Raw genomic sequence first — 21,038 nt, 5'->3', positions numbered from 1 at the left:
GAGGATTTGGGGAGGCACTGGTGTCCATGAAATACCTGTTCACTATTCCTCAGGCAGCTTGTACAGCTGCCCTACAGAGAATTATGGGGATAAGGTTTGAGTTCAACCCATAAAACCTTACTGATCACATCTTGGATCTGCTACACTGTCATCTGAATGAAAAGATTACGCTTTAGGCTTAACTTGCCCTGTTAAGTGCGGAGACAATCTGGGGCTTTTTCTGCCGTCTGTTAGTGCCATCGCTGAGTCGGTGAGACGAATGGCTGTAGTTTGGACCTTGTCTGCCTGCCCCAGGTCCACTCTCAAGCATCCTGTTCCCTTCCAAGGCCTTGATGCTGTTAAGCACACATGGCTATTGTTAACAGGGCAGATGCAGTTGGTGAAATCTAGCTGAGTGGTCAGAAGAGGCTGGGAGACGTGGGTAAACCCAGCAGTGCTGCACTGGGGGTGTGACTGTGCTCTTTTGGCGGTGTTGCATGCACAAAGAGAAGAAAGCTCATTGCGTGTGCGCCAAAGCTGAAGGGGATAGGGCTGCGGCCCTTTGCTGTGATCCTGGATGCCAGCGAGCTCTCGGCATCTGCGTGTGCTGTGAGCTCCGAGATCGCCAATGCGGGATCTTCCTGGAGTCTCTGCTTGCAAGCAGCTCTACAGCCTACTGCTCTTTTGCTTTTCCTGCTGTGTCCCCCGCCCTGCCACGGCCTTAGGAAGGAAAGGAGGAGATGGGATGAGCAGTAGCAGGGTGGAGCCCCTGGAGCCCTGCACGCTGGCTGCTCCTCCTTCCCCCCTTTCCCTTACTGCTGAGTTGGGAAGAGTGAAGGGCAGCAGGCTCCAAAGCTGCTTGAAAGCAAGGACTCCAGGCAGAGCCTGCTCTAATATATTGGTGAGCTCATCGTGTTCGCAGCACGTGTGGAGCTCCCCACAGTAGCTGCACTGACAGGCCTGTGAGCTCTGGGAGCTCACTGCATGCACCCAGGAGGGGATGTGGCTGCACTGCAATGCCACCCCTAGATCTACCCCTGTTGCATTAAAAGAACCATGCCAATTGCCATTAAACCTGCCCCCCTCCCCAAAAAAATGACAAACAAACTACCCTTCCAGAAACTGAAGCACGTTCAGTTGTATATGACATGCACAGACTGACTGTTCGTCCAGGAGAGTCTTTGAGAGGGAAAAGAGAGTACGTTCCTCCCTCTGGATTGAATGTACTCACTTTGCACAGCACTCGGTGCATGGGACATGGAGTTTGGGGAGGGGTATGTGAATGTAGGCAAGTTCACTTCCTTAGTGAACATGTGTGAACAAATAGCTTCAGGCTTGGCCCGGGTGGCGGGGAAGAGAGACACTTACTAGTGTAGCTCATGTCTGTGCATCTGCACATATCCCAAGCAGAAACTTAAACAACCTGGAGCGTGTGTGTGTGTTTGAGAGAGAGAAAGAGAGGCACGTTTAGGTTCATAATCATAAAAATGTGCAATTTTTGGAAAGGATAAAAACCTTTGTGCTTCAGGGTATGAGCCAATATAGTCGATGGGCAATAGGAGGAAAGATCCACTGGTTATCCCATAACTGGAAGGCTTTCTTTTGTCGTCTTCCAGTGTTGTTACAGGCAGATACTGGGAGTACACTGAGGACTGGTGTGATCCAGTATGGTTGTTTCGGCATGCCTGTAGCTCAGTAGTGTTGGACCCAATAGATGTAAGGGGAGGCAGGGAGAGAAATAGTAAGCTTTAGTCCACCAGCAGACAAAGGGCAGATTGCTCATAATTGTGTTAATGGATTTTTTTAATTATGGAAAAAAATTGTTAGTGCATTTTCTTGCAGACTGTATGTCCCCAGATAAGCTGCGCCCCTTGTTTTGGGAAGGCCAAATGTAGAAGAAAAGATTTTCCAAGAGACATGGCTGAAAGCTGACAGCATGGAGCCTATTTGCCCTCATCCAGCTCACTGCCTGCTTCAGGCAAATAGCTCAAGCTTAACTTGATACTTCATCATAATGATTTGTTCTTTTTGCCTGCCTTCACAGTACCGTACTTACACGCAAGTTATTTATGCGCCTTTCCCTTTGTGTGATCCGTATGCAGGTGTGGGAAGGATGTTCCTAGCCAGAACCTCAGTAGTGCCAAGGTGGGGATTTGCTCGATTTCCACCCCGTGTGCCTGGAATCCACAGCCACCTGCCCAACATCTCCTGTTCTGCTCTTTCGAGCTCTAGTTGTGCTGATATGGGCATGAAAGCTGATGATTATGGCTTAGAAATATCTCAGTCGCCAAAGCTGGTTAAACCGGTTAAGTTACCGGTACAAGTTATGCCCAAGGATCACTGCCTGTATTGAAATGCAAACCCTCTTTTAGGTGGGATGCGACAGCTGTTGAACATACTGGCGCACAACCACTTGGGTTGTGAAGTATGACCTGTTGTTTCCAGCTGACGTTACAAAGGGAATTTAAAGGCAGGTAGTGATTGCTGGACCTGGAACTTAGTTTGCTAGTTTTCAATATCGGCAGCAGCAGCAGCGGCAATCCTTTGATTCAAGGATGATCTCTACCCTGGCTCTTGAGGTGACTTAAGAGTATGATCCTTGAGCCACAGATCAAGCTTGAGAAGTTGCAGATCTTTCCTTCCTTGGGGGAGAGGAGGCCATACCAGGATTTCTCCTTTTCCCTCTTCCATGCTCTCTTCTCTACTCCGGGGACAAGACTCTACCTCAAAGCAGGCTGCTGCTTGGTTGAGGTTGTGGCACTGTTGGAGTTGGTCCGCAGCTGGTTTTTAATATTGGTGCAGCCCTGTTGTGCAAAGTGCACAAGGACTTTGTTCAAAAGTGGTTGAGACCTTGATTTTTTGCACCTTCTATGAGAAATACGAGCAGTAACAACCTTGGTTTCAATATGGCTTGAAAAGAAGAGCTGTTGTCGGTGCTTCCTACAGATCTGTGGGCCATAAGATAATAGCAGTAAATGATTAGCACTGCAGCTGACAAGGATGAGCTTGAGGGCAGAATACCTGATGAACATGTCATGAGCTATTCACATCTACCTTTTGCAATCTGAATAGGTTACGGAGTCCTCAAACCAGCTTTCGAACATGGGGATGCTATGAAAGATGACATGTCTGATGGAAGGGTTTCACTGGTCTAAGGGATTTAAAGTGGGACTGAGATTCAGGAGACCTAGGTGCTGTGCCTAGTCCTGCCACAGACTTTGCTGTGCAGCTCTGGGCAAGATTAGTAAATTCTCCGTACATCAGATAAACTCTGTAATGTTCTCCCTAATCTTGCCCTCTTGTAAGAGTTTTGAGTTGTTTTTGAGTCTAGCACTGAGCAAGGGACTGTCTTACCCAAAACTCAACAGTTGCAGCTTCCCTAGCTCCTGGGGCCTGCACATCGTCTGCTGCTCGTGGCACGTAAGGTCCCTGGGGACATCTGTATTTGCACCCCTGGAAAAACTGATGCCCGGGGCCGGTGCCACTCACCCACCCCAGTTATGCTAATGATTTGTTTTTGATAGCTTTGGCTGGATCTGTACAAAATTGCAAACCAATACATGCAAGTTACCAGGGCATAGTTTTATGATTACCACTATGTTTGGAAATGAAAAATTGGCATAAATGCTGTTTAAATAACCCGGTGTGTCAAAAGGGTACAAGTAAATGATAAAATGTAAAAAGCCTGTGGCTATGGTAGGCTTAATGGATCCCATGTTTCATGTTAATTTTAATAAAGCTGTTTGTTTTGAGGCAGTGCTCATGGATATTGTTTATTGCAATTCATGATGAGAGACAAAGTATATTTTCCCTGTAATGGATAGATCTGCATCTTTATAAGAAGGAAAATCCCATACTGTAGAAGATGCCAGCTAAAACCATTGTTAGGTTTTATTTAAGATATACTAAACTGACACTGATTTATTTTGAAGTTATTCTAAAACAGCTTTGTAAAACTGTCGTGCCAGCTTACTAGCACAGCCTTAAAATCTACTTGTTCCTTACTATAATAATGGAAAAAAACTTTTATATTTTGCTCAGCCATAAAATAATCCTCTCCCAATTCAATGTTAGAGTGGTTCTCGGCTTCTTTAGACTGGAGTCACCCCTCGGTAGACCCAAGGCAACCCCTGGAAAATGTCAGCTCTTAATTTTCAGTTGTTTTTTGTGGAAAGACCTCAAAAACTACTACAAGTTAGATTTGTTTTTAATGCGATGACTTCCTATTTGATATCTGTGGTTTGTCTTGTAAGTAGTTGTTGCATACCTAGTGATGCTAACATCGCACAGACCCTTGACACAATCTCAAGGCACCCAGGGTGTTGTGGCACACGGGTTGGAAATCACTGGAGGTGAATGTTGTAAGTTCCTGTAATAACACACTGTTGCATAAGGAAGTCCTCGTTTTCAGTATCCTTGTTCATGCTTCTTAACCCAGTTGACGGATATTAATGCTTATGTGTTTATCTTAATTATCTGGAAACAACCTTAAAATTACACACGCACACACACATGCCTGCATGCACGTGCATGGGTAATTATAGTAAGTGTATATGCAACGTTCTCACACCAAAGTATTCATGTACTTAAAAACATGTGCGGATATAAAATATAAACCTTAGTAACCTCTTGGGTGGAACACAGCAAATCCTGGGCAACACATAGGGGTACTACAAAGTATGCAATGAAGAAAAATGCTGCAAGCAATTGAAAATGGTGGAGGGATTCAGATAGGCAGACAAATGCCATGAAATCTTTAATGACCTTAAGTGATCCATGTCCTGAATGCCACCTACCGCAGCAGGGTAGATCGCAGTAACACAAGCAAGTCCAAACGTATCAGAAGGATCTTTTGTTCTTCGTGTCAGATTCCCAGATAATGCCATGTCAGATTGGAGGTTTGGGGTCGTCTTTTCCTCTCCCCTCTCTCCAGGTCTGTGTTTTCTCCAGGACACCGAACGAGGTGGAATGAAGACCATGCTTACACACTTGATTCCGTGCTTGCGACTGGATAGATTATGAACTAAAGCTGTTCAAGGGAAAGTGGAGTAGATCAAGGTGGTGGTAAATGTGGACAGAGATGAAGGGAAAGCGTGGTAATGAGGCAAAGGAAATGCTGGCTTTACCAGCTCTGGCTGCCTTGTACTTTAAGAGACCCCAGAGGTGTTACAAGGCCACCAGGCACTGGGGCAGTGGGACGCACAGGGGCAGCAGTGACTGGTGGCGCAACGTGCAGATGTTAGCTTTGCTTTCCAGCCCTGTAAGTCAGAGCCTGGGGCTCCTGGATGCCACCCTTGGAAGTTTGTTTAGCAGTTAATGCCGATTTAATGGTTGGGAACATTTGTTGTGCTCATCATGGGTCTTCTCACCATCTGTCCTCGTGAACCCTCCTTTGTAGGTTTAGCATCTTAATTTAGCTTTTAGAAGAATCCTTTCTAAAAGCTTAGCTAAACTTTACCCTTTTTTAGCTGCTGGCTGGGCAGCTTTACAGCACGTTCTGCACTGGGAGTTGTCTCATCTGTTGGGATTTCAGCTGAATGAGTGGGTGAACTTCAGGTCTTAGTGACCTGTTGTAATCAAAAAAGAGTGGTTTTTCTGCCCTACCCTAAATTCTTTAAGTAAAACTCTCTTCTCCCTTATCTCCTCCCAACCATAGTCTCAGTCTACTTCCTTGCCACTGTTTTCTTTTAAATATTGTGGTTGTTTGCCAGCTGGTATTCATAGTCTGTCACATTTTGGTTTCTCCTGTTGAAAGAACAAAACCTTTTTTTGTTTTGCTTTTGTCTCGTAACTATTGTAATCTTTTTTCAGTCGAACCTTTTCAGTTCAATAGTAGATTTTTATCAGCTGGATGATGGCATCAATTGTGCCCGTGCAGTATCATTGACAAAGCTGTGCTGGCTAACAAAGTTGTGTGTAGTTGGGAGGGGGAAGGAAGTGTCAAGCTGTCATTAATTGTGACTAGGCATGCCTTAAAATAGTAATAGTTAGCTCACATACAGGGTGATAGGTCAATCTAGTCTTAACCCTCTGCCTGAGGTAGGATCATCCCTATCCAAACCATCTCTTATAGATCCATGTCTAACCTACTAGTAAAACTACAGTCAAACCTGATGCAACCACAACACCATAATACCCTAATGTGACACAGGTAAAGCGGGGACAATAGTAGCCCATTTCCTGCTGCTACAAGGGTTGTTAAAATATGTTTAAGAAGTTCAAGGAAGAGGGATATAACCCCCCAACTACAAAAGAAAGCAAAAACCTCCACAGCCTGTGCCACTTCGACCATGGGGGAAATTTCCTTCCTGACCCCAAATATGGCGATTAGTCTGACCATGTGTGGAGGGACAAGACCCTGTAGCCAGGAACCTCCAGTCCAAGTCCCAGCAGGAGCACTGGTGCATCCCAGTCAAAATCCCCAGCCTTGGCTGTGGCCTGCACCCAGTGCTTCTGAGGAAGGTGAAGCCCTCTTTCCTCCTAGCTCTCCCTGACGCATGTAGGAATGTAGCCTGGAAATTGAACTAATGCCAAGAGTTGGTTTCTTTTCAGTGGGGTAGTTTATTGCAAAGGGTATTGGGGAGTTGTACACTTATGAGAGACCATTAACTTATTAAAAATTGCACTACCCTACCTGCACATGCTCACACACGCATATACCCATACTCTCTCACAGATGACACACTTATATAATCCCAAAGGTGTTGCAGTTAGGAAGGCCAGTTCCTATCTGTTGTTGGAGTGGGGTGTCCGACCTGGCATGCACAGGCGCAGGCTCTGGTGGCGAGGCATTCCCACATCATCTCTTCTCTTGCCCCCTTTTTATAGAGTTTGTTTCTGGGCAAGGTTTCTCAAACCCTCTCCCCAGGGCATGTGCTGTTTGGTCATCACATAGAAAGGTTCCCCTTATCTAGCCAGCCCAAACCGGTCTTCCTGCCAAGGGTGTTACACAGACATCTGGCCTTCAGCAGCCTGCTTCTGGTTGCTGACACCACAACTTTTCCTTTGTCTGTTCCCTTGTCTTCATGCCATCTGCTGCTGCTTTACACCACACTCATACACTCTGTTGTTTACTTGACCTATTAATGATACATTGTCTGATTTATTGGCTACAGGAATAGGAGGAAAAAGTTCCTTCCTATCCCTATGTGGCAATTGGCAAAGCTCAAAAGCATGGGGAAATGCCTATCGTAGAACATAGGCATAACTACTCCTACATCATCCCTGATCCATATTTGTCCAACTTCTTCTTGAACACCCTCCAGTGATGGAGATCCCACAACTTCCTTAGACTGTCTATTCCACTGCCTCGCTGTTTCACAGTGAAGAAGATATCCAGTTTCAGCCTACTTTGCTGCAACATCAAGCCATCCTTCTGCGTCCTCCTTTACGGCAGCCCTTCAGATGTTTCAAGATTGCTATGTCTGCTTGTAAGCTGAACATGCCTGTTTCCTTCAATCCCTCCTCATGTGATTTGCCTTCCAAGCCTGTTATTTTTGTTGCCCCTCTCTGTTACTTCTCTGCATCCTTTTTCCAATGTGTTACGATGCACGCAGTTCTCTGGATGAGGCCACACCAGTGCCAAGTAGAGAAGCCCTGTCACCTCCCATGCCTTGCACTTAAAGCTTCTGTTGCAATACAGCCCAAAACTGCTTTCCTTTTGTGCAGCAACATCACACTGCAGACTCATTGGGTTTGTGATCCACTAGGACTCCTAGATCCTTCTGTGTAGTGCTGTCATCCAGCCAGGTGTCACCCATTTTGTACTGGATTATTGTTCCCAGCGTGTTGCACCTTGCATTTGTTAGCACTGAGCGTCATCCTGTGAGCTCCAGCCCAGCTTTCCAAGCTGCCAAGATCCTTCTGAGTTGCACTCCTGTCCTCTGGTGTGCTCAGCCTTTCCCAGTTTCACATCTGCAAACTTACTCAAGAAGCTGTCTGTTCTAGCATCCGAATCATTAATGATGATTGTTGCATATAAATAAATTGTACCACTGTAGCTGTATTATGTATAGCCCAACATAACTCCATGACACCTGTCTTTTGAGACGTAAAAGGCCAGTGTCTTTTTTTGGAAGTGGTTTTAGCTAAAGTGAGGCGGGCATGGGGAAGCCCCCTTATGAAATAACATAATTGGTCTTGGGGAAACTACCATGGCTATACTGGTATGCTTCCTTGAGTGACATGGCCCTAGTTTAGGGAAAGCTCTGGCAAACTTCTGTAGCCTCAGAAAAGTAGGGCTGGACGGGCTCTCAGGAGGTCATCTTGGCAATCTCCTGACTCAAAGTAGGAGCATCCCTGTCTAAACCTTCCTAAACAAGTGTTCGTCAGCCTACTCCTAATCTTCCAAGGAGGAAACCAAGTAAATGGTGATTTTGGTTTTTGGGCCACAAGAAGTAGTTGCTTGATAAAATTTGGATGGTTGTATGTGCAGTCAGTATATCATCCCTATTGGTGTATCCTTGGCCAATTTTACTTGAATTCCTTTATTCTTTTCAGGGAAAGGTTGCAGAAGTTGGTATTGGCACACACTTCAGGTGTCCATCCAGTCCAGTTAGCTTTGGTTTTCTCTACAATAACATTTTATAATGTCTTGCATGTGATAGCAGTTGAGCTGCTCTTCCTTCTTGCAGGCTTCACTAGTTAATCACTGATGAGTTGGGTATGGCTTGAGGGGAGGATAGTGTTGAGGATCTCATTCCACGTGGTATGACCAGACATGAGCTTCCGAGACTTGAATCCCTGCAGAGGAGAGATTCTGTCAGTATAGCTATGGCTACTTCAATTACCTTATTACTTCAAGGACGTTTCCTTCAGCTCATTTGCTGTGTCTGGAAGGTGCCATGTGGTATTAGGAGTAGGCCAAAGAGCTCGAAATGTGCTAGTTCCAACTCCATGCAAGAGAACTATGGATAGCCCAAAGTGGGAAATGTATTTGTACCCACCCCACTTCTAATCCAACCAATGCCGGGGAGCTGACCTAGCAAGTCCATGTTTCAGACCTAATGTTACTGTCCTAGTGGGCATCCCAAATAGGGATGACTCCACTTCTCCTGTCATCGGTGATTTAAAAACGCCCATTGATTTTAATGGGAGCAGAGACAGAATATTAAGCGTTGTCAAATCCTGGAAAATCTTCAGATTTTGGTTCATTTATTGATTTGGGCCTGTAGAACATATGACTGCACATAACGATACTATTTTATCTTGCAAACTAAGACAGACCTCTAAGGTATGCACTTTTCATGAAACTACATGTTCAGAATAATTATCCTACAACTTGAGCCTGTTACTTAAGTATTATCACCCTGGTGCTTGTTAGTATTCTCCACACCCAAGAATTTGGGGTTTGCAGCTGTTCTCGGGGGGGTATTGTGCATCTTGCAGGTTCTAGTCCTGCTAGAAGGAAATCCTTTTAATGAGGATGGTTGCAACAAAGCTTCATACATTTTGGGAGCCATACCAACACCCACAAGCCGAGGGGACATACTAAAGAGGGTGGTACTGTTTGTTGACACAAGTGAACTTGTTGGTATATGGTGCATTTTCCTTAATTTCCCATTTATTTTCCAGGGTAAGGTGGCTCAGACTGCATGTATGTCGGCCTGCAAACACTTATCCACTTCGCTGATGCAGCTGCTGCTGGAAGTTGAAGTGAGGCAGCTGACACTGGGGGCCTTGCAGCAGTTCAACCTGGATGTGGAAGAGTGTGAACGTAAGGGACAAAATCATTCCATTCATCATGTTTCACCTTGGGTAGTTGTGCGAGCACTGGGACCAGCTATGCGGGCAGCAGGTTGATTGCAAACACTTGCTGAACAAAAGCCAAATGACTCCTCCTTTAAAGCTTTACTCTTTTGTTACTGTTTTATTGTGTATTTGTGTAGTCCAAATACAGTAAAAGATGGTCCCTATCCCTTAAGACTATGTGTTCCACAGTAGGACCAAGTGGAGAGAGTATAACGCAGAATTAAAACAAGAGGCTTGATAGGCTTGCGCTGAAAATTGTTTTACTGGGACACCTTCTGTAGTAGGGTTCCCCACATCCCAGGCATGTCTTCTGGTGTAACCTGTACAATCTGAATTTAATTTCTGTAATCGCATCTCTCCAGTTTTTCTCTCTAGTCAAAAGCAGTGTCAACAATGACGTTCGTTAGGCAGGGCGCGTAATTCTCTGAAGGGCAAGTGGTGGAAACCCCACTAGATGGGCTATTTAAAGCAGGACTAGGCAAAAATCTAGAGATTATATTTAGGGAATAATCCTGCAGCAGCCGGAAAATGGACTGGTATTCTAATAGGTCTGTTTTTATTTTTAGCCTAGGTAAGTCCAAGAAACTTCCATTTGAAATCACTGAATGGCACCACAGTTGGTGATACCAGGCACACATCTCTTATTTATCATGTTAGCCACACATTTATTTTCCTGCAGTGAATGGCTATGATGCTTTTCTTAATTATTCTTCACAATTAATTGATTACCCCATGGGGAGGCAGTAGGATAAGGCATAGACCAGTGGTTCCCAAACTTTTTTCTTATTGCGTACCCCCTTCCAGATTTACCAGCTGCCCATGTACCCCTACCAGTACATTTTATATTTTAAACCCTTAATAATTGGATTATTAGACTTATTATTATGAAAATTAAATCTGCCATTACACAACTTCTCCACTGTATACCCTCGAGATGTGTTGCATACCCTGAAGGGTGCGTGTACCACAGTTTGGGAACCCCTGGCATAGACCATACTGTTAGTTCAAAGCATAATAACGTGTCTTTTGCATTTCTACCTTAATGTGGCAGTAAACTTTTCATTGAATTAACAGATGGATTAATCATTGGGTTCTGCTGATTTGGGGAGATGATTTGCTCAGTGAATAGTTTTTAAAAATTTCCTGCTGCCAGTCCCAGAGCCTCACCTGGGTCGTGATGCCCAATACAGATTCTTTCCATCTCATGCATCATTTCTAGTTATGGACATATATAGCCACATTACGTGTTATCCTGGTATATGGAGGGCTTGATAGGTATGTCCAAATTTGATGGAGCTATTTTTATTTAATTTATTACAGAACCCAAATATTATGTGCATACTCAGTGAGCATGTTGCTAAGTGACAAGGCTGTTTTCATGTCATTTACACACACACACAAAAAAAAAAAAAGAGACCATTCTACATTTCAGACTAATTTTCTCTAAAATTTCACCATATAAAATCAAGCTGTTGTTCCCTTGTTATATCCTGACCCACTTCTACAGTAAACATTGAACTGCATGATGATGAAACTTCCTTTGCATGGGCTGATAGGCATTTAAAAAGTTTCAGAAAAACAGTATAGGAAACAGTTTCAGGAAAACAAATAACTATAGCGTTCTGAAAATGCCCACCTCTGCTTTTCTGATTGGAGTGTGCTGGGGCAGGAAACTGTATCCCAGTCTTATTAGACCAGGACACTGTCAACCCGGTACTGCTCCCATTCAGCTCCATGGCAAAATTGTCACCGACTTGAGTCAAGCAGTATCAGGCCCTGAAACCATGTGCTGCATTTCACATTGATTATAATCTAGCTTTATAACGTGTTTTTAATCGTCACTGCTCTTAACATCCAGTTAGCATCGTTCATCCACTTGATGCTGGCAAAATGTGTCCCTGTTGAGTGCCAGGTGTAACTAATGCTGTTTCAATTAAGCAGCAACCTTTGACATTTCCTATCCAAAGGTTAGATCAGTTCTCGGGAAGGTCACCTGATTAAATTTCTCCTTTAGTAGGACCCAGCCCTTCTATTCTTTCCCTAATTTTCAAAGTTCTTGAACTCTCTGGGAGTAGGGTCCGAGTGGGTAGTGTGAACTGCACCGGAGCTACGCAATAATATCACATGCGGTAAGCTAGGTCGCATCTTATTTCGGTTAAGAAAAAAAAAGTGCCTCTGGTCCCAAATTCTCTGGCTTGTAAATTGTCTCCATCAGCATCTTCTGGCTCCAGCAGCAGCTGTGCTTTCCATCTGCATCCATGGAGGACCAGCCTGTGCAGCCGAAAATAATGGGAAGTGTCCATCATTAATAATAATTTAGTTTTTTCTTGCTTGGCTGAAAACAGACTTTCGTAACCCTGTCGAGATTCCCCCTGCATTGGTAACGTGGGTCACTAAGCAGCATCTATTTATTCTCCTAAAAACCCCGAACACTAAGTAAAATGGATGACATTTAATATAGGTTTTAAAAGCCTGATGCCTTAAATTCCATGAGATCTGGAGGCAATTGTTGTGCGAGACAAAAATCAGGGGTACTCAGACATTCAATAGCAGGTGCCGCCAACCTGAGCAGCAGGGGCAGGCGACCTGCTCCACCCAGCCAAGGCCCGAGATGCCATCTCTGTCAGGAAAATTGAGACAGATGCTGCTGCTCTAACCTTCCTATTCATCACTGTCAACCCCGCTGTTTGCCGCGGAGAATGGTAAACGCAGACAAAGTCCTTTCTTCCTTTTCAACTCTCAGAAAAGAGCGCTCTTCCCCGGCTTGTTTGTCTGGTGGCTTTGCTGACAGCGTGAATGATTTGAATCCTTTTCCTGAGGGGCGGCACGTCAGGATCTTAATGCAGTGCTAAAAACAAACACAACCCCATCACTAGGTGCACCGGCGGACTGAGAAAATACGTCGACCGCTGCACAGCTTCTCTACCACGAAACCCGGTGTGCGTTTGTCTGCCTCAGTGTTATGATTAGCAGTGGATTTTATTTTGCTCTGTCCCTGTCTCTTCGCTCCCTGATGTTTTGCCCACCAAGGAGGGTTCATTAATTACCTGGAATCAGGACTCGTGGTATCTTTTATTAGACCAACTAGAAATTTGCAAAAAAAAATAAAATGAATCCTTAATTACCTGAGCATTTTTAAAGGAAAGCTTAGTAGTTCTCTGCACCTTTCTGTAGTGTTTCAGTGTCACACTATTGCATAGAAACCAGCACCTGCGAGCTAACATGCATTTTTTATTTGTAGTGGATTCCTTTTTGCAAGAAAAAGAATTAATACACCAAATTGCAACCAACTGTGATGGTTAAATAACGGTGGGTTAAGGCAATAGTACTGCACCAGCGATTCCCTTTTTTTTTCCAGGTGCTTTGGTTTATTTTACAAATATATTTGGTGCCCTTGCCATAGCAATGGGAACCATGCAAGATTGAAGCGAACAGGACTACCCACTGCCCTTAGCTGGTAGATGTAGTAGAACCCATTTGACTCTCCCATATTACCTGCTCTGGGGGAAGGAAAATTATTATGAAAGAAAATTATGAGACAGCAGGGTGCCCTTGTTGCCAAGATGGCTAGTGGCATGCTCAGCTGCATCAGTAGGAGCGCTGCCAGCAGATCGAGGGCAGTGACTCTTCCCCTCTATTCAGTCCTAGGGAGGCCACATCTGGAGCCCTGTGTCCAGCTGTGGGCCCCCCACTGCAGAAAGGATGTGGACAAATTGGAGAGTCCAGCGGAGGGCAATGAAAACGGTTGTGGGGCTGGAGGCCTGGACTGGTGAGAAGAGGCTGAGGGAACTGGGCTGATTTAATCTGCAGAAGAGAAGACTGAGGGGGATTGAATAGCAGCCGCCACCTCCCTGCAAAGCTGGGCTGGTCTCAGTGGGGGCAGATGGCAGGACAAGGAGCAATGAGCTCAAGTTGCAGCGAGGAAAGTTGAGGTTGGATATGAGGAAACGTTTGCTCGTGAGGCGAATAGTAAAGCACTGAAGCAGAGAGGTGGTGCTGTCTCCATCTGTGCAGGTTTTCAAGACCCCGGTAGACAAAGCCTTGGCTGGGATGATGTAGTTGGGGCTGGTCCTTTGTGGAGCAGGGGGTTGGACTAGGTATGACCTGAGGTCCCTTCCCGCCCTCATTTTGTATGAGTCTATGAAAATTGGGCTGCAGAACTGATAATCAAGCAGATGCCTGGATCCAAGTACAGTCATTGCACCAAGCCCGGGTATTTGACACTCGGGAGAAGGGCATGGTCATCGTAGACTCCTCAGTCTGTTCTATAAATTCTTCCTCAGAAGTAATACACTTAGCAGTTTTTGGATAGTGCTGTGTATATTCAAAGCATTATGTACAACCATTCATTCATTTTATAACCGTCACAAAGAAAGCATTCTGGGGCCTGGGGAGAAGTGGTAAATTAAATAAACATTAAAGACTAAATCTTGCATGCCTTCCTCACATGGGTAGTCCAATGAACATCAGCTGGCTTGGTGATGTGAGAGAGGCAAGCAGGAGTTGAGCTGCAAGCTTGTTTAAAAAAATGTATTAGGCTAACTATTGAAGAGAAACCTGTGAAAAATGAGATCTGTTTTCCTGTGGAATTTCCCCCCTGAGGAAAGAAGAAACCATATTGCTTGAAACGTCTAAAACTAGGCTGGACAGAGCTTTGAAGAAAAAAGGAGCCAGCCCTGCACATAAAGGTGGATGGGCTTCTCTTCCAAGTCCAAGCTGTTTCCCAAGAGATGCATTACATTTGAATGGATTTTTCTTGTTTATGTTCAGCTTTTGTCTTCAGCGTGATGTTGGACATGCAGGTCTCGCTCAGGATGGGCTTTCGGGTCATCGAGCCCGCTCTCCTAGTTCCAGCGGTGGCAACTGCGGTATGTTCAGAGGAAGAATGTAAGAAACACGATGGTGATCCATTCCCAGCCCACCCTGCCGGTCTCTAGCTCTCGATTATGTCCTTAATCGTCGAGTTTAATAACCCTTGATGGACCTCTCCTCCCATCTATCTAATACATTTTTTTAACTGAGTTATACTACTGGCCTCCTTAGCATTTAGTGACAGCAGCTCCCAAACACTTTTGTTTTGTGCGACACCTGCAGAGAGGCACAAGTCATCTTGGGCACCTGTACTTGTGCCGGACATCTGCTGCGACGCGTGCTCGATTAATTGAGTCTGTCAGAGCGTGTTAATTAACATGTCCCAGCAGCCTCCGTGTTGCATCTGTTCAGCATTCCCTCACTTCAAAATGGTGGTGGGGGCGCTTGAACTAAACCTCATTCAATCAGCTTTAATTCAAGCGCCCCTCCATCGGTTTGAAGTGCGGGACACTGAATATACGGGACAGAGCGGCTCTCCGAGAGTAATTAGAGCTCCCCAGTCCTCTCCACCCTGGAGCACATGTATAGATGCCCTTTCAAGTGTTAGTAAGTCTTTACTAGAAACAACAGACAAGTGACAAATATTACAGCCTTATAGCATCCTTTTCCAGGCAGGTGTAGAAGACCCTTACGGGTAGTACAGTGAGAAGCGTCTATGACTTGCACCTTCTTAGCGTATGGTAGGTTAAGAGTGAAGGACTAAGTTGTCCAGGGAGATGCAACAAGTCTGTGATAGTTGAAATTCATTCCAAGAAGTCTGGGTTAGTGCATTGCTCTTAACTCCAAAGCGAAAGCATCTCTATTAAATTAGGAAATTAAACAATATATGCACTATATTGTGGGGCCGCATTCAAAAAAGTGGTGGCTGTATTTTTAGGGAAAATGTATTTAAAGAAAGGATTGTGTGCTGTCTTCAAAACTTTCTAATAACCTGAGATTTAACAGTGTTTAATGTGCTTCTTTCATTGATATGTGGCTTTTAGCCTAGTTCCATGCTTGGCTTTTTTAAAAATATTTTAGGACCTCCTGTTTCTGAGATTTTTCCAAATCTTGTGTCCCTCAGAGATAGCTGGAAACAAGTATAACAACCCAAATTTGGATGTTATGAGAGAAGGGAAAGGAAAGAAAAGAAGGCTGCTGTTACTCTTAGAAAAGTATTTTACATCAGTGTAACAGATTCCAGTGGTTTTTAAAGCAGATTGTTTTTACAGTACTTAGATCATAAAATAAGCAATTCCATAATCTCTAAAGTCTTTTAACTGCTGTTTTACGAGAAATTAAAAGTGCAGTAAAATTATATTTAAAATTTCATTAAACTCCACATTTTCATTCAAACCACTCATGGGTGTAGTCAGTAAGAAACACAGATGTGTTAACCAGTTTGAGGAGTACTATAACCCAATAAGTAAGTCTGCCAGAATGTGCCTATATTGGTCCCAGCGCAACTGTTTACCACCTCATTCTTGGCTACGTTTGCTGGCTTCAGAAATGTTCTCACACGGAAATCCCGTTATTCATTTAATACTGCAGCCTTCACCCACAATCTTGTGTGCATCCTCCCCTTGCTCGGGTGCAGGTTGCCAACGTCTGTAACGTGCAAAGTTCACAGCCGGCCGCCCGATGTGCTTTTAATCTTTTGACATTGCATACTTCTTTTAATTGATAATAACAGAGATTAACAAAGCATTTTGCAGCATGAATGGAGACCAATACTAACTTCTTCCTTCCTAGCGAACCATGCAATTGCGGGACATTTAATACACTCTTTCTTGCTCCTTTTTTTGCTCTTTACATCCAGTGGAAAGAAGCTGATCTAAGGGTTTGAGCAAAACACTTCTATGAACAAATCCCCACCTAACTGATGTCAGCTTTCTGACTGTTACATTTGATGCAGTTTGATGAAATAAATTGGACTGTAGAGAGTTTACAGTCTATGGTTATGATGCTGCAGGTAGATGAAACGCATGAGTAAGCCAACAGAAGGGAAAAGGACAAAACACCAGTGCAACAATCATGTTTTTGCATGATAAGGGGAAGCCTTTAATTTGCCAACTGTCTAGCAATATCTGATCGTAGTATTGTGGGCTTCCTTCATTCTTCAGTTAGCTTAATAAGACTTTGTTTTCTTTAAATCTGTTCAACTTCTCCGTGTCTTTCTTCCCCAAAGATTTCTGTAAACTGATCCCTAAAAGTGAAGCTCACCCTCACTTGAAACTCCCAAGGTGGGAGAATGCAGTTTGAATCCAAATGTTGTTGTACCAGCACTTCACCTAATAATCAGTCTGGGAGGATGTCAGCCCCATCTGTTGGGGCATTATTCCTAGGTGACAGAGAGCCAGGAAGTTGGGAACAATAAAGCAAAACGGAGAAAGTTGCTACAAAAGCAAGCACGGGTATAATGAAAGGGGACTGACTGCTCTTGGCACCTGTGGCAAGAGGATTTCTTGCGAGCAAGAAGACCAAGGAGAAGCAAGTCCTCTCCCTTCTTACCATCTCATCTATCAGATGTCAGCTCAGTGTGGAAAAACAACTTGGCTTCATAGGGTATTAAAAATAGTTTGCACTGAAAGTTATCTTTCTATCCAAACTTGACAACAGAGGCATTCTTGTACACGGCTATTAAATCAGGGTACCTGGAATTAGTGGGAGCAGAAACTGAATCCTTCGGCCTGTGCTGCTTTCTGATGCTTGCATTTGTTCTCCTTTTTCTTTCCCCCTGCATGAATTTGTGTCCAGTGGCATATCCCTGAATTTCTTAGTGTTGCCTTCCTTTCCCTCTTATGACCTCTCTTTTAAAGGCTATAAATGAGTAACAGTGGCAATGAAAATGATTCCATGGGTTATTAGTGCATGTAAAAGCACTGATGACTCTATTTATGAGCTATCAAAAATGTATCCATTTGTTTGTTTGTTAGGATGAAACATTTATATGGCTCTCTAAATTAGCACAGCACTTCATAAAGCCTTATGGGCCTGGCTCGGGCAAGCCTTGGGAGCTTTGCAGACTGTCAGAGAGAGAGAAGTGAGTTTCTCATCAGTAGTTTCATTTCCTGCCTCACCCAGGACCCCTTGCTTGGCTCCCATCATGCAATTCTTGACCTTGCCTCTTCCAACTTCCATCTGCCTAGTAATCATTTTCTCTCTCCTTTGCCTTTATATTTACATGTATGAGCTATTCTCTTCTGTCACCCCTATGTAAGCAGTATCATCTACACCACTGCTGTTTTTCCATCTTTGTTCAAATCCTCATTCTTCCCCCTCTTCCTCCTGCAGTAGATAATCATTACAGAAACTCATTCAAGTCTTCCTAATATTTAGCACCTGAATTGGTGAGTTCCATTGCTTGTCTTCCTTTCTGGGTTTTGCAAAGCAACCGCTGGACATTTCTTAACTTTGTTGTCTGTAAACTGGCCGCATGTCAACTTTCACTTGCTGACAGACCAGCCTTTGTCATGCAACTTTTTCACGACCTGCAAATAAACTCATTTCTTCTGCTTTAAAATGCCTGCCAATCTAGCAGGGAGTTGCTCACTATTGCTGCAGATGCAATTCAGAGCCCTTGGCATCAGAAAGCAAAGGCACACCTTTACAACACTTAGTAGGTTTATTCTTGAAGATGCAACTAGATGCAGACTCTCTTTTTGTTCTGGGGTGTGAGAGGAAGGGATGTTTTTTATTGAATCTGATCCAGTTTGTGTATATTGAATTCCCTAAAATTCAAATATTGGATGAAACATTGAACATTTTAGCTGTTGCAGAGAGAATTTTTTCAGAATGTTGGATTGGAAAGCTGTCAAGAAAAATTAAAGGTCAGTAATAAAATTGTGAAGAGGGATGTTCATACATCTGGCAGAACTTCCAGATGCCTATTCTGCAGGCCCCTGATCAACCTTTCCATCATGGCTCCTTACCTCTTTTTTTCCTGAGGGTCCCCAGGTCTCAAAAGTTTTGCATTTTGCCCTGACTGTGTACTGCTCTAGTTGCTTCAGTGGCCCAGAAAATCTTGGAGGCCTCTGTCATTAGTAATCTGCTCAGAGCCTGCTTTAAGGAGAAAGCATTTTAAGATGGGTATATTCAATTTCCTTAGAGATGACAGTTTGGTCTCCAGTTCCCCCAAAAGCCAGGACATGACTTGCTCTTGGTGTGGGAACATTAGTCCCTGTTCTGGTGATTGTACTGGGGAACATGGTGCTTGTGACTTGTTGGGCACTCGGAAGAGCAAAACATCACAAAGAAACATCAGCCATTTAAGAACACCGTGGAAAGGAGACACCAGATCTCGTCACAGAAGCCAAATCCCAACTGTCCTACATGGAGGTCAGTCTTCTCCCCAAGAAAACTGCCCTGTCTACCACAGGCTTCGCAGCAAACTCAACCGGGCAGATGCTCCTTGGACATCTTTCATCCAGGTGCCAGCAAGTGGGATGTTCCAGTTATTGTCGGGAACCCTCATCAGGCAGCCCAGCTGGGGTTAATTGCTCAAGTAGCCGCACCTGTGTTGTCTCTGGCTAATGAGCCCTGCCTCATTTAATGACCTGGCTCCTGGGAGTGCTGCATATCCATTTAGTCCCAGCCGTGGCAGCCGACTCCTAGGCCAGCCAGCCGTTCTGACCCAAGTCTGGTCTGGCAAGCTTCCTGGTCCCTGTGCCTGATGGCTTTCCTGGTTCCTGACCCCAGTTTGGTTCTGATCTCAGACTTTGATCTTGAACTTGGTAACTTGGCATCTGATTCCTGGACCCAGCCGTTGCCCTGTGTTTTGGAGCCTGCCCCTGGATTTCTTTCCAGACCTGGTAATTTGCCTCCTCACCTCTGACCCAACTCCTGTCCCCTGCGTTCCCTCAGCCATTAGGATGGACCACCTAGGTCCCTAACAGTTACTGCATATGCTCCCATCCAAAATGTTCACTAGCAGTTCTGAGATGCAAAGAGGGACTCTTGCATTTGTTGCCCAAATGTCTGCTTTGGACCTGTTGGCCTCAGATCACCAGAGCCCTCCGTGAGCAGCACGCGTTATGTTTGTGGGCACACTGTGGGGTCTGAAACTCCTATCCAATACTCAGCAGAGTTGCTGTCTGGGCTGGAAGACCTCATTTCTACTACTCCTTTGCTTCCAGGTGTGCCAATTTTATCCTTGTTCCGGCTTCCTTATTATAAATACCTACCCAGCTATTCCTCCCCTCCTAGCGTTTTCCCAGCCAGATGAACTTGCTTCTCTCCTGTGTACAATTTCTTTAATTTTTATCCTATTTCCTCCAACTCCTCATGGCTGATTCCTTTTCCTGCTACCTCTTGCTTCCTTTGCGCCCAGTGACTCACAGTATGGAGCTGGCTGAAGAGGGAGGGATGCTTCTCCTTCCATTATTATTTGAATCCAGACTTCTAAGCTTCTCAGATTAAGCTACCTCTCTCTCCTCCAAAACAGGAAAACTGCCCTTCCTTATTCCTGTTGGGACCCAGAGGCCTTTGGGGCCTGGGTTTGGGGGTTTTTGTGTTTTTGTTTTTAACTCTGCTGCTTAGCATAGTCCCCATACCTGGCAAAAAGACCCGTAGCAGCATTGGATGTAACATTCCCAAAGCAGGGGAGAGGGAGATCTTGGGTGGCTCAAATTGGAAACCCTACTTTGGTGCCACCACATGAACCTCCCAGCTGGGCATTCAGAGAACCCTCCTCTTCGTTCATGTTTTCTGCACAGCCACCTCTTCCTTCAGCCCTACCAATGTGTTTCTGCACTTGAAACAATGCAAAACGTGTAGCTGTGAAGTGCAAATATATATCTGCTTTGCAAAACTGGCAGGAAAGTTTTCCAGCCTCGGTGCAAAATCTCCTCCCTCACTTACAATAAAGAAAAAATGTCTAAATTGAACAGTCTGGGGAAATGGGAATACTAGGAGTTTGCAAGTGGTGGGGTGTTACTATATATAAAATTTAATTGACTGTGTGTGTGTGTGTGTGACTATACCTACCCCGACACACACTATACTTCATAACATATGTGTGTCTATACATACATGTGTTCACACGTTTATTATGCAAGTGTATATATAGAGACACTTAAATTCTGTGGGAATCGAGATTGACAGATGGGGTGGGATGAGGAGAGAGTGTATGTAAAATATTTATATGAGAGTTTACAAGAATGTTCGTTGAAAGTTTTATTGGCTAGCTACTTTTATTCAGTGGATATAATCCATGAGTGAATATTGGATTTTATCATTAATGTATACCAATATATTCCTTATCAACTCGCCCACACCGTTGCATAGTCTTCGTGTGGCACGTACATTAGAAAAGCCTTCCCATTAAAATAGATAGTTTTAGAAATAAAGTAGCCAGCTGTGTTTACTTTTAACTACTCAATATAGAGGAGAGTCTGCCTATACTTGCTGTGTACCGGGTCTGGAAAAAAAAAATCCGTCATTCTGTGTAATTAATTTAC

At 44.3% G+C, this 21,038-nt stretch overlaps 1 protein-coding gene across 4 annotated transcripts in view; it reads left to right on the top strand.

The window, feature by feature from the left end:
* The window catches only part of EXOC6B (exocyst complex component 6B), a 415,476-nt gene that overhangs the window by 291,477 nt on the left and 102,961 nt on the right, over positions 1-21,038 (top strand). For all 4 annotated transcript variants that reach the window (XM_019552946.1, XM_019552945.1, XM_019552944.1 and 1 more), the window contains one exon: positions 9,553-9,694. In XM_019552946.1, the coding sequence (XP_019408491.1) occupies positions 9,553-9,694 (142 nt within the window). The remainder of the gene's footprint in view (positions 1-9,552; positions 9,695-21,038) is intronic.

This window comes from Crocodylus porosus, unplaced genomic scaffold (genome assembly GCF_001723895.1).
Source record: "Crocodylus porosus isolate Cpor-Errol unplaced genomic scaffold, CroPor_comp1, whole genome shotgun sequence".
Lineage (NCBI taxonomy): Eukaryota > Metazoa > Chordata > Crocodylia > Crocodylidae > Crocodylus > Crocodylus porosus.
Note: the sequence above shows the minus strand (reverse complement) of the source record. Positions and strands in the feature narration are given on the sequence as shown.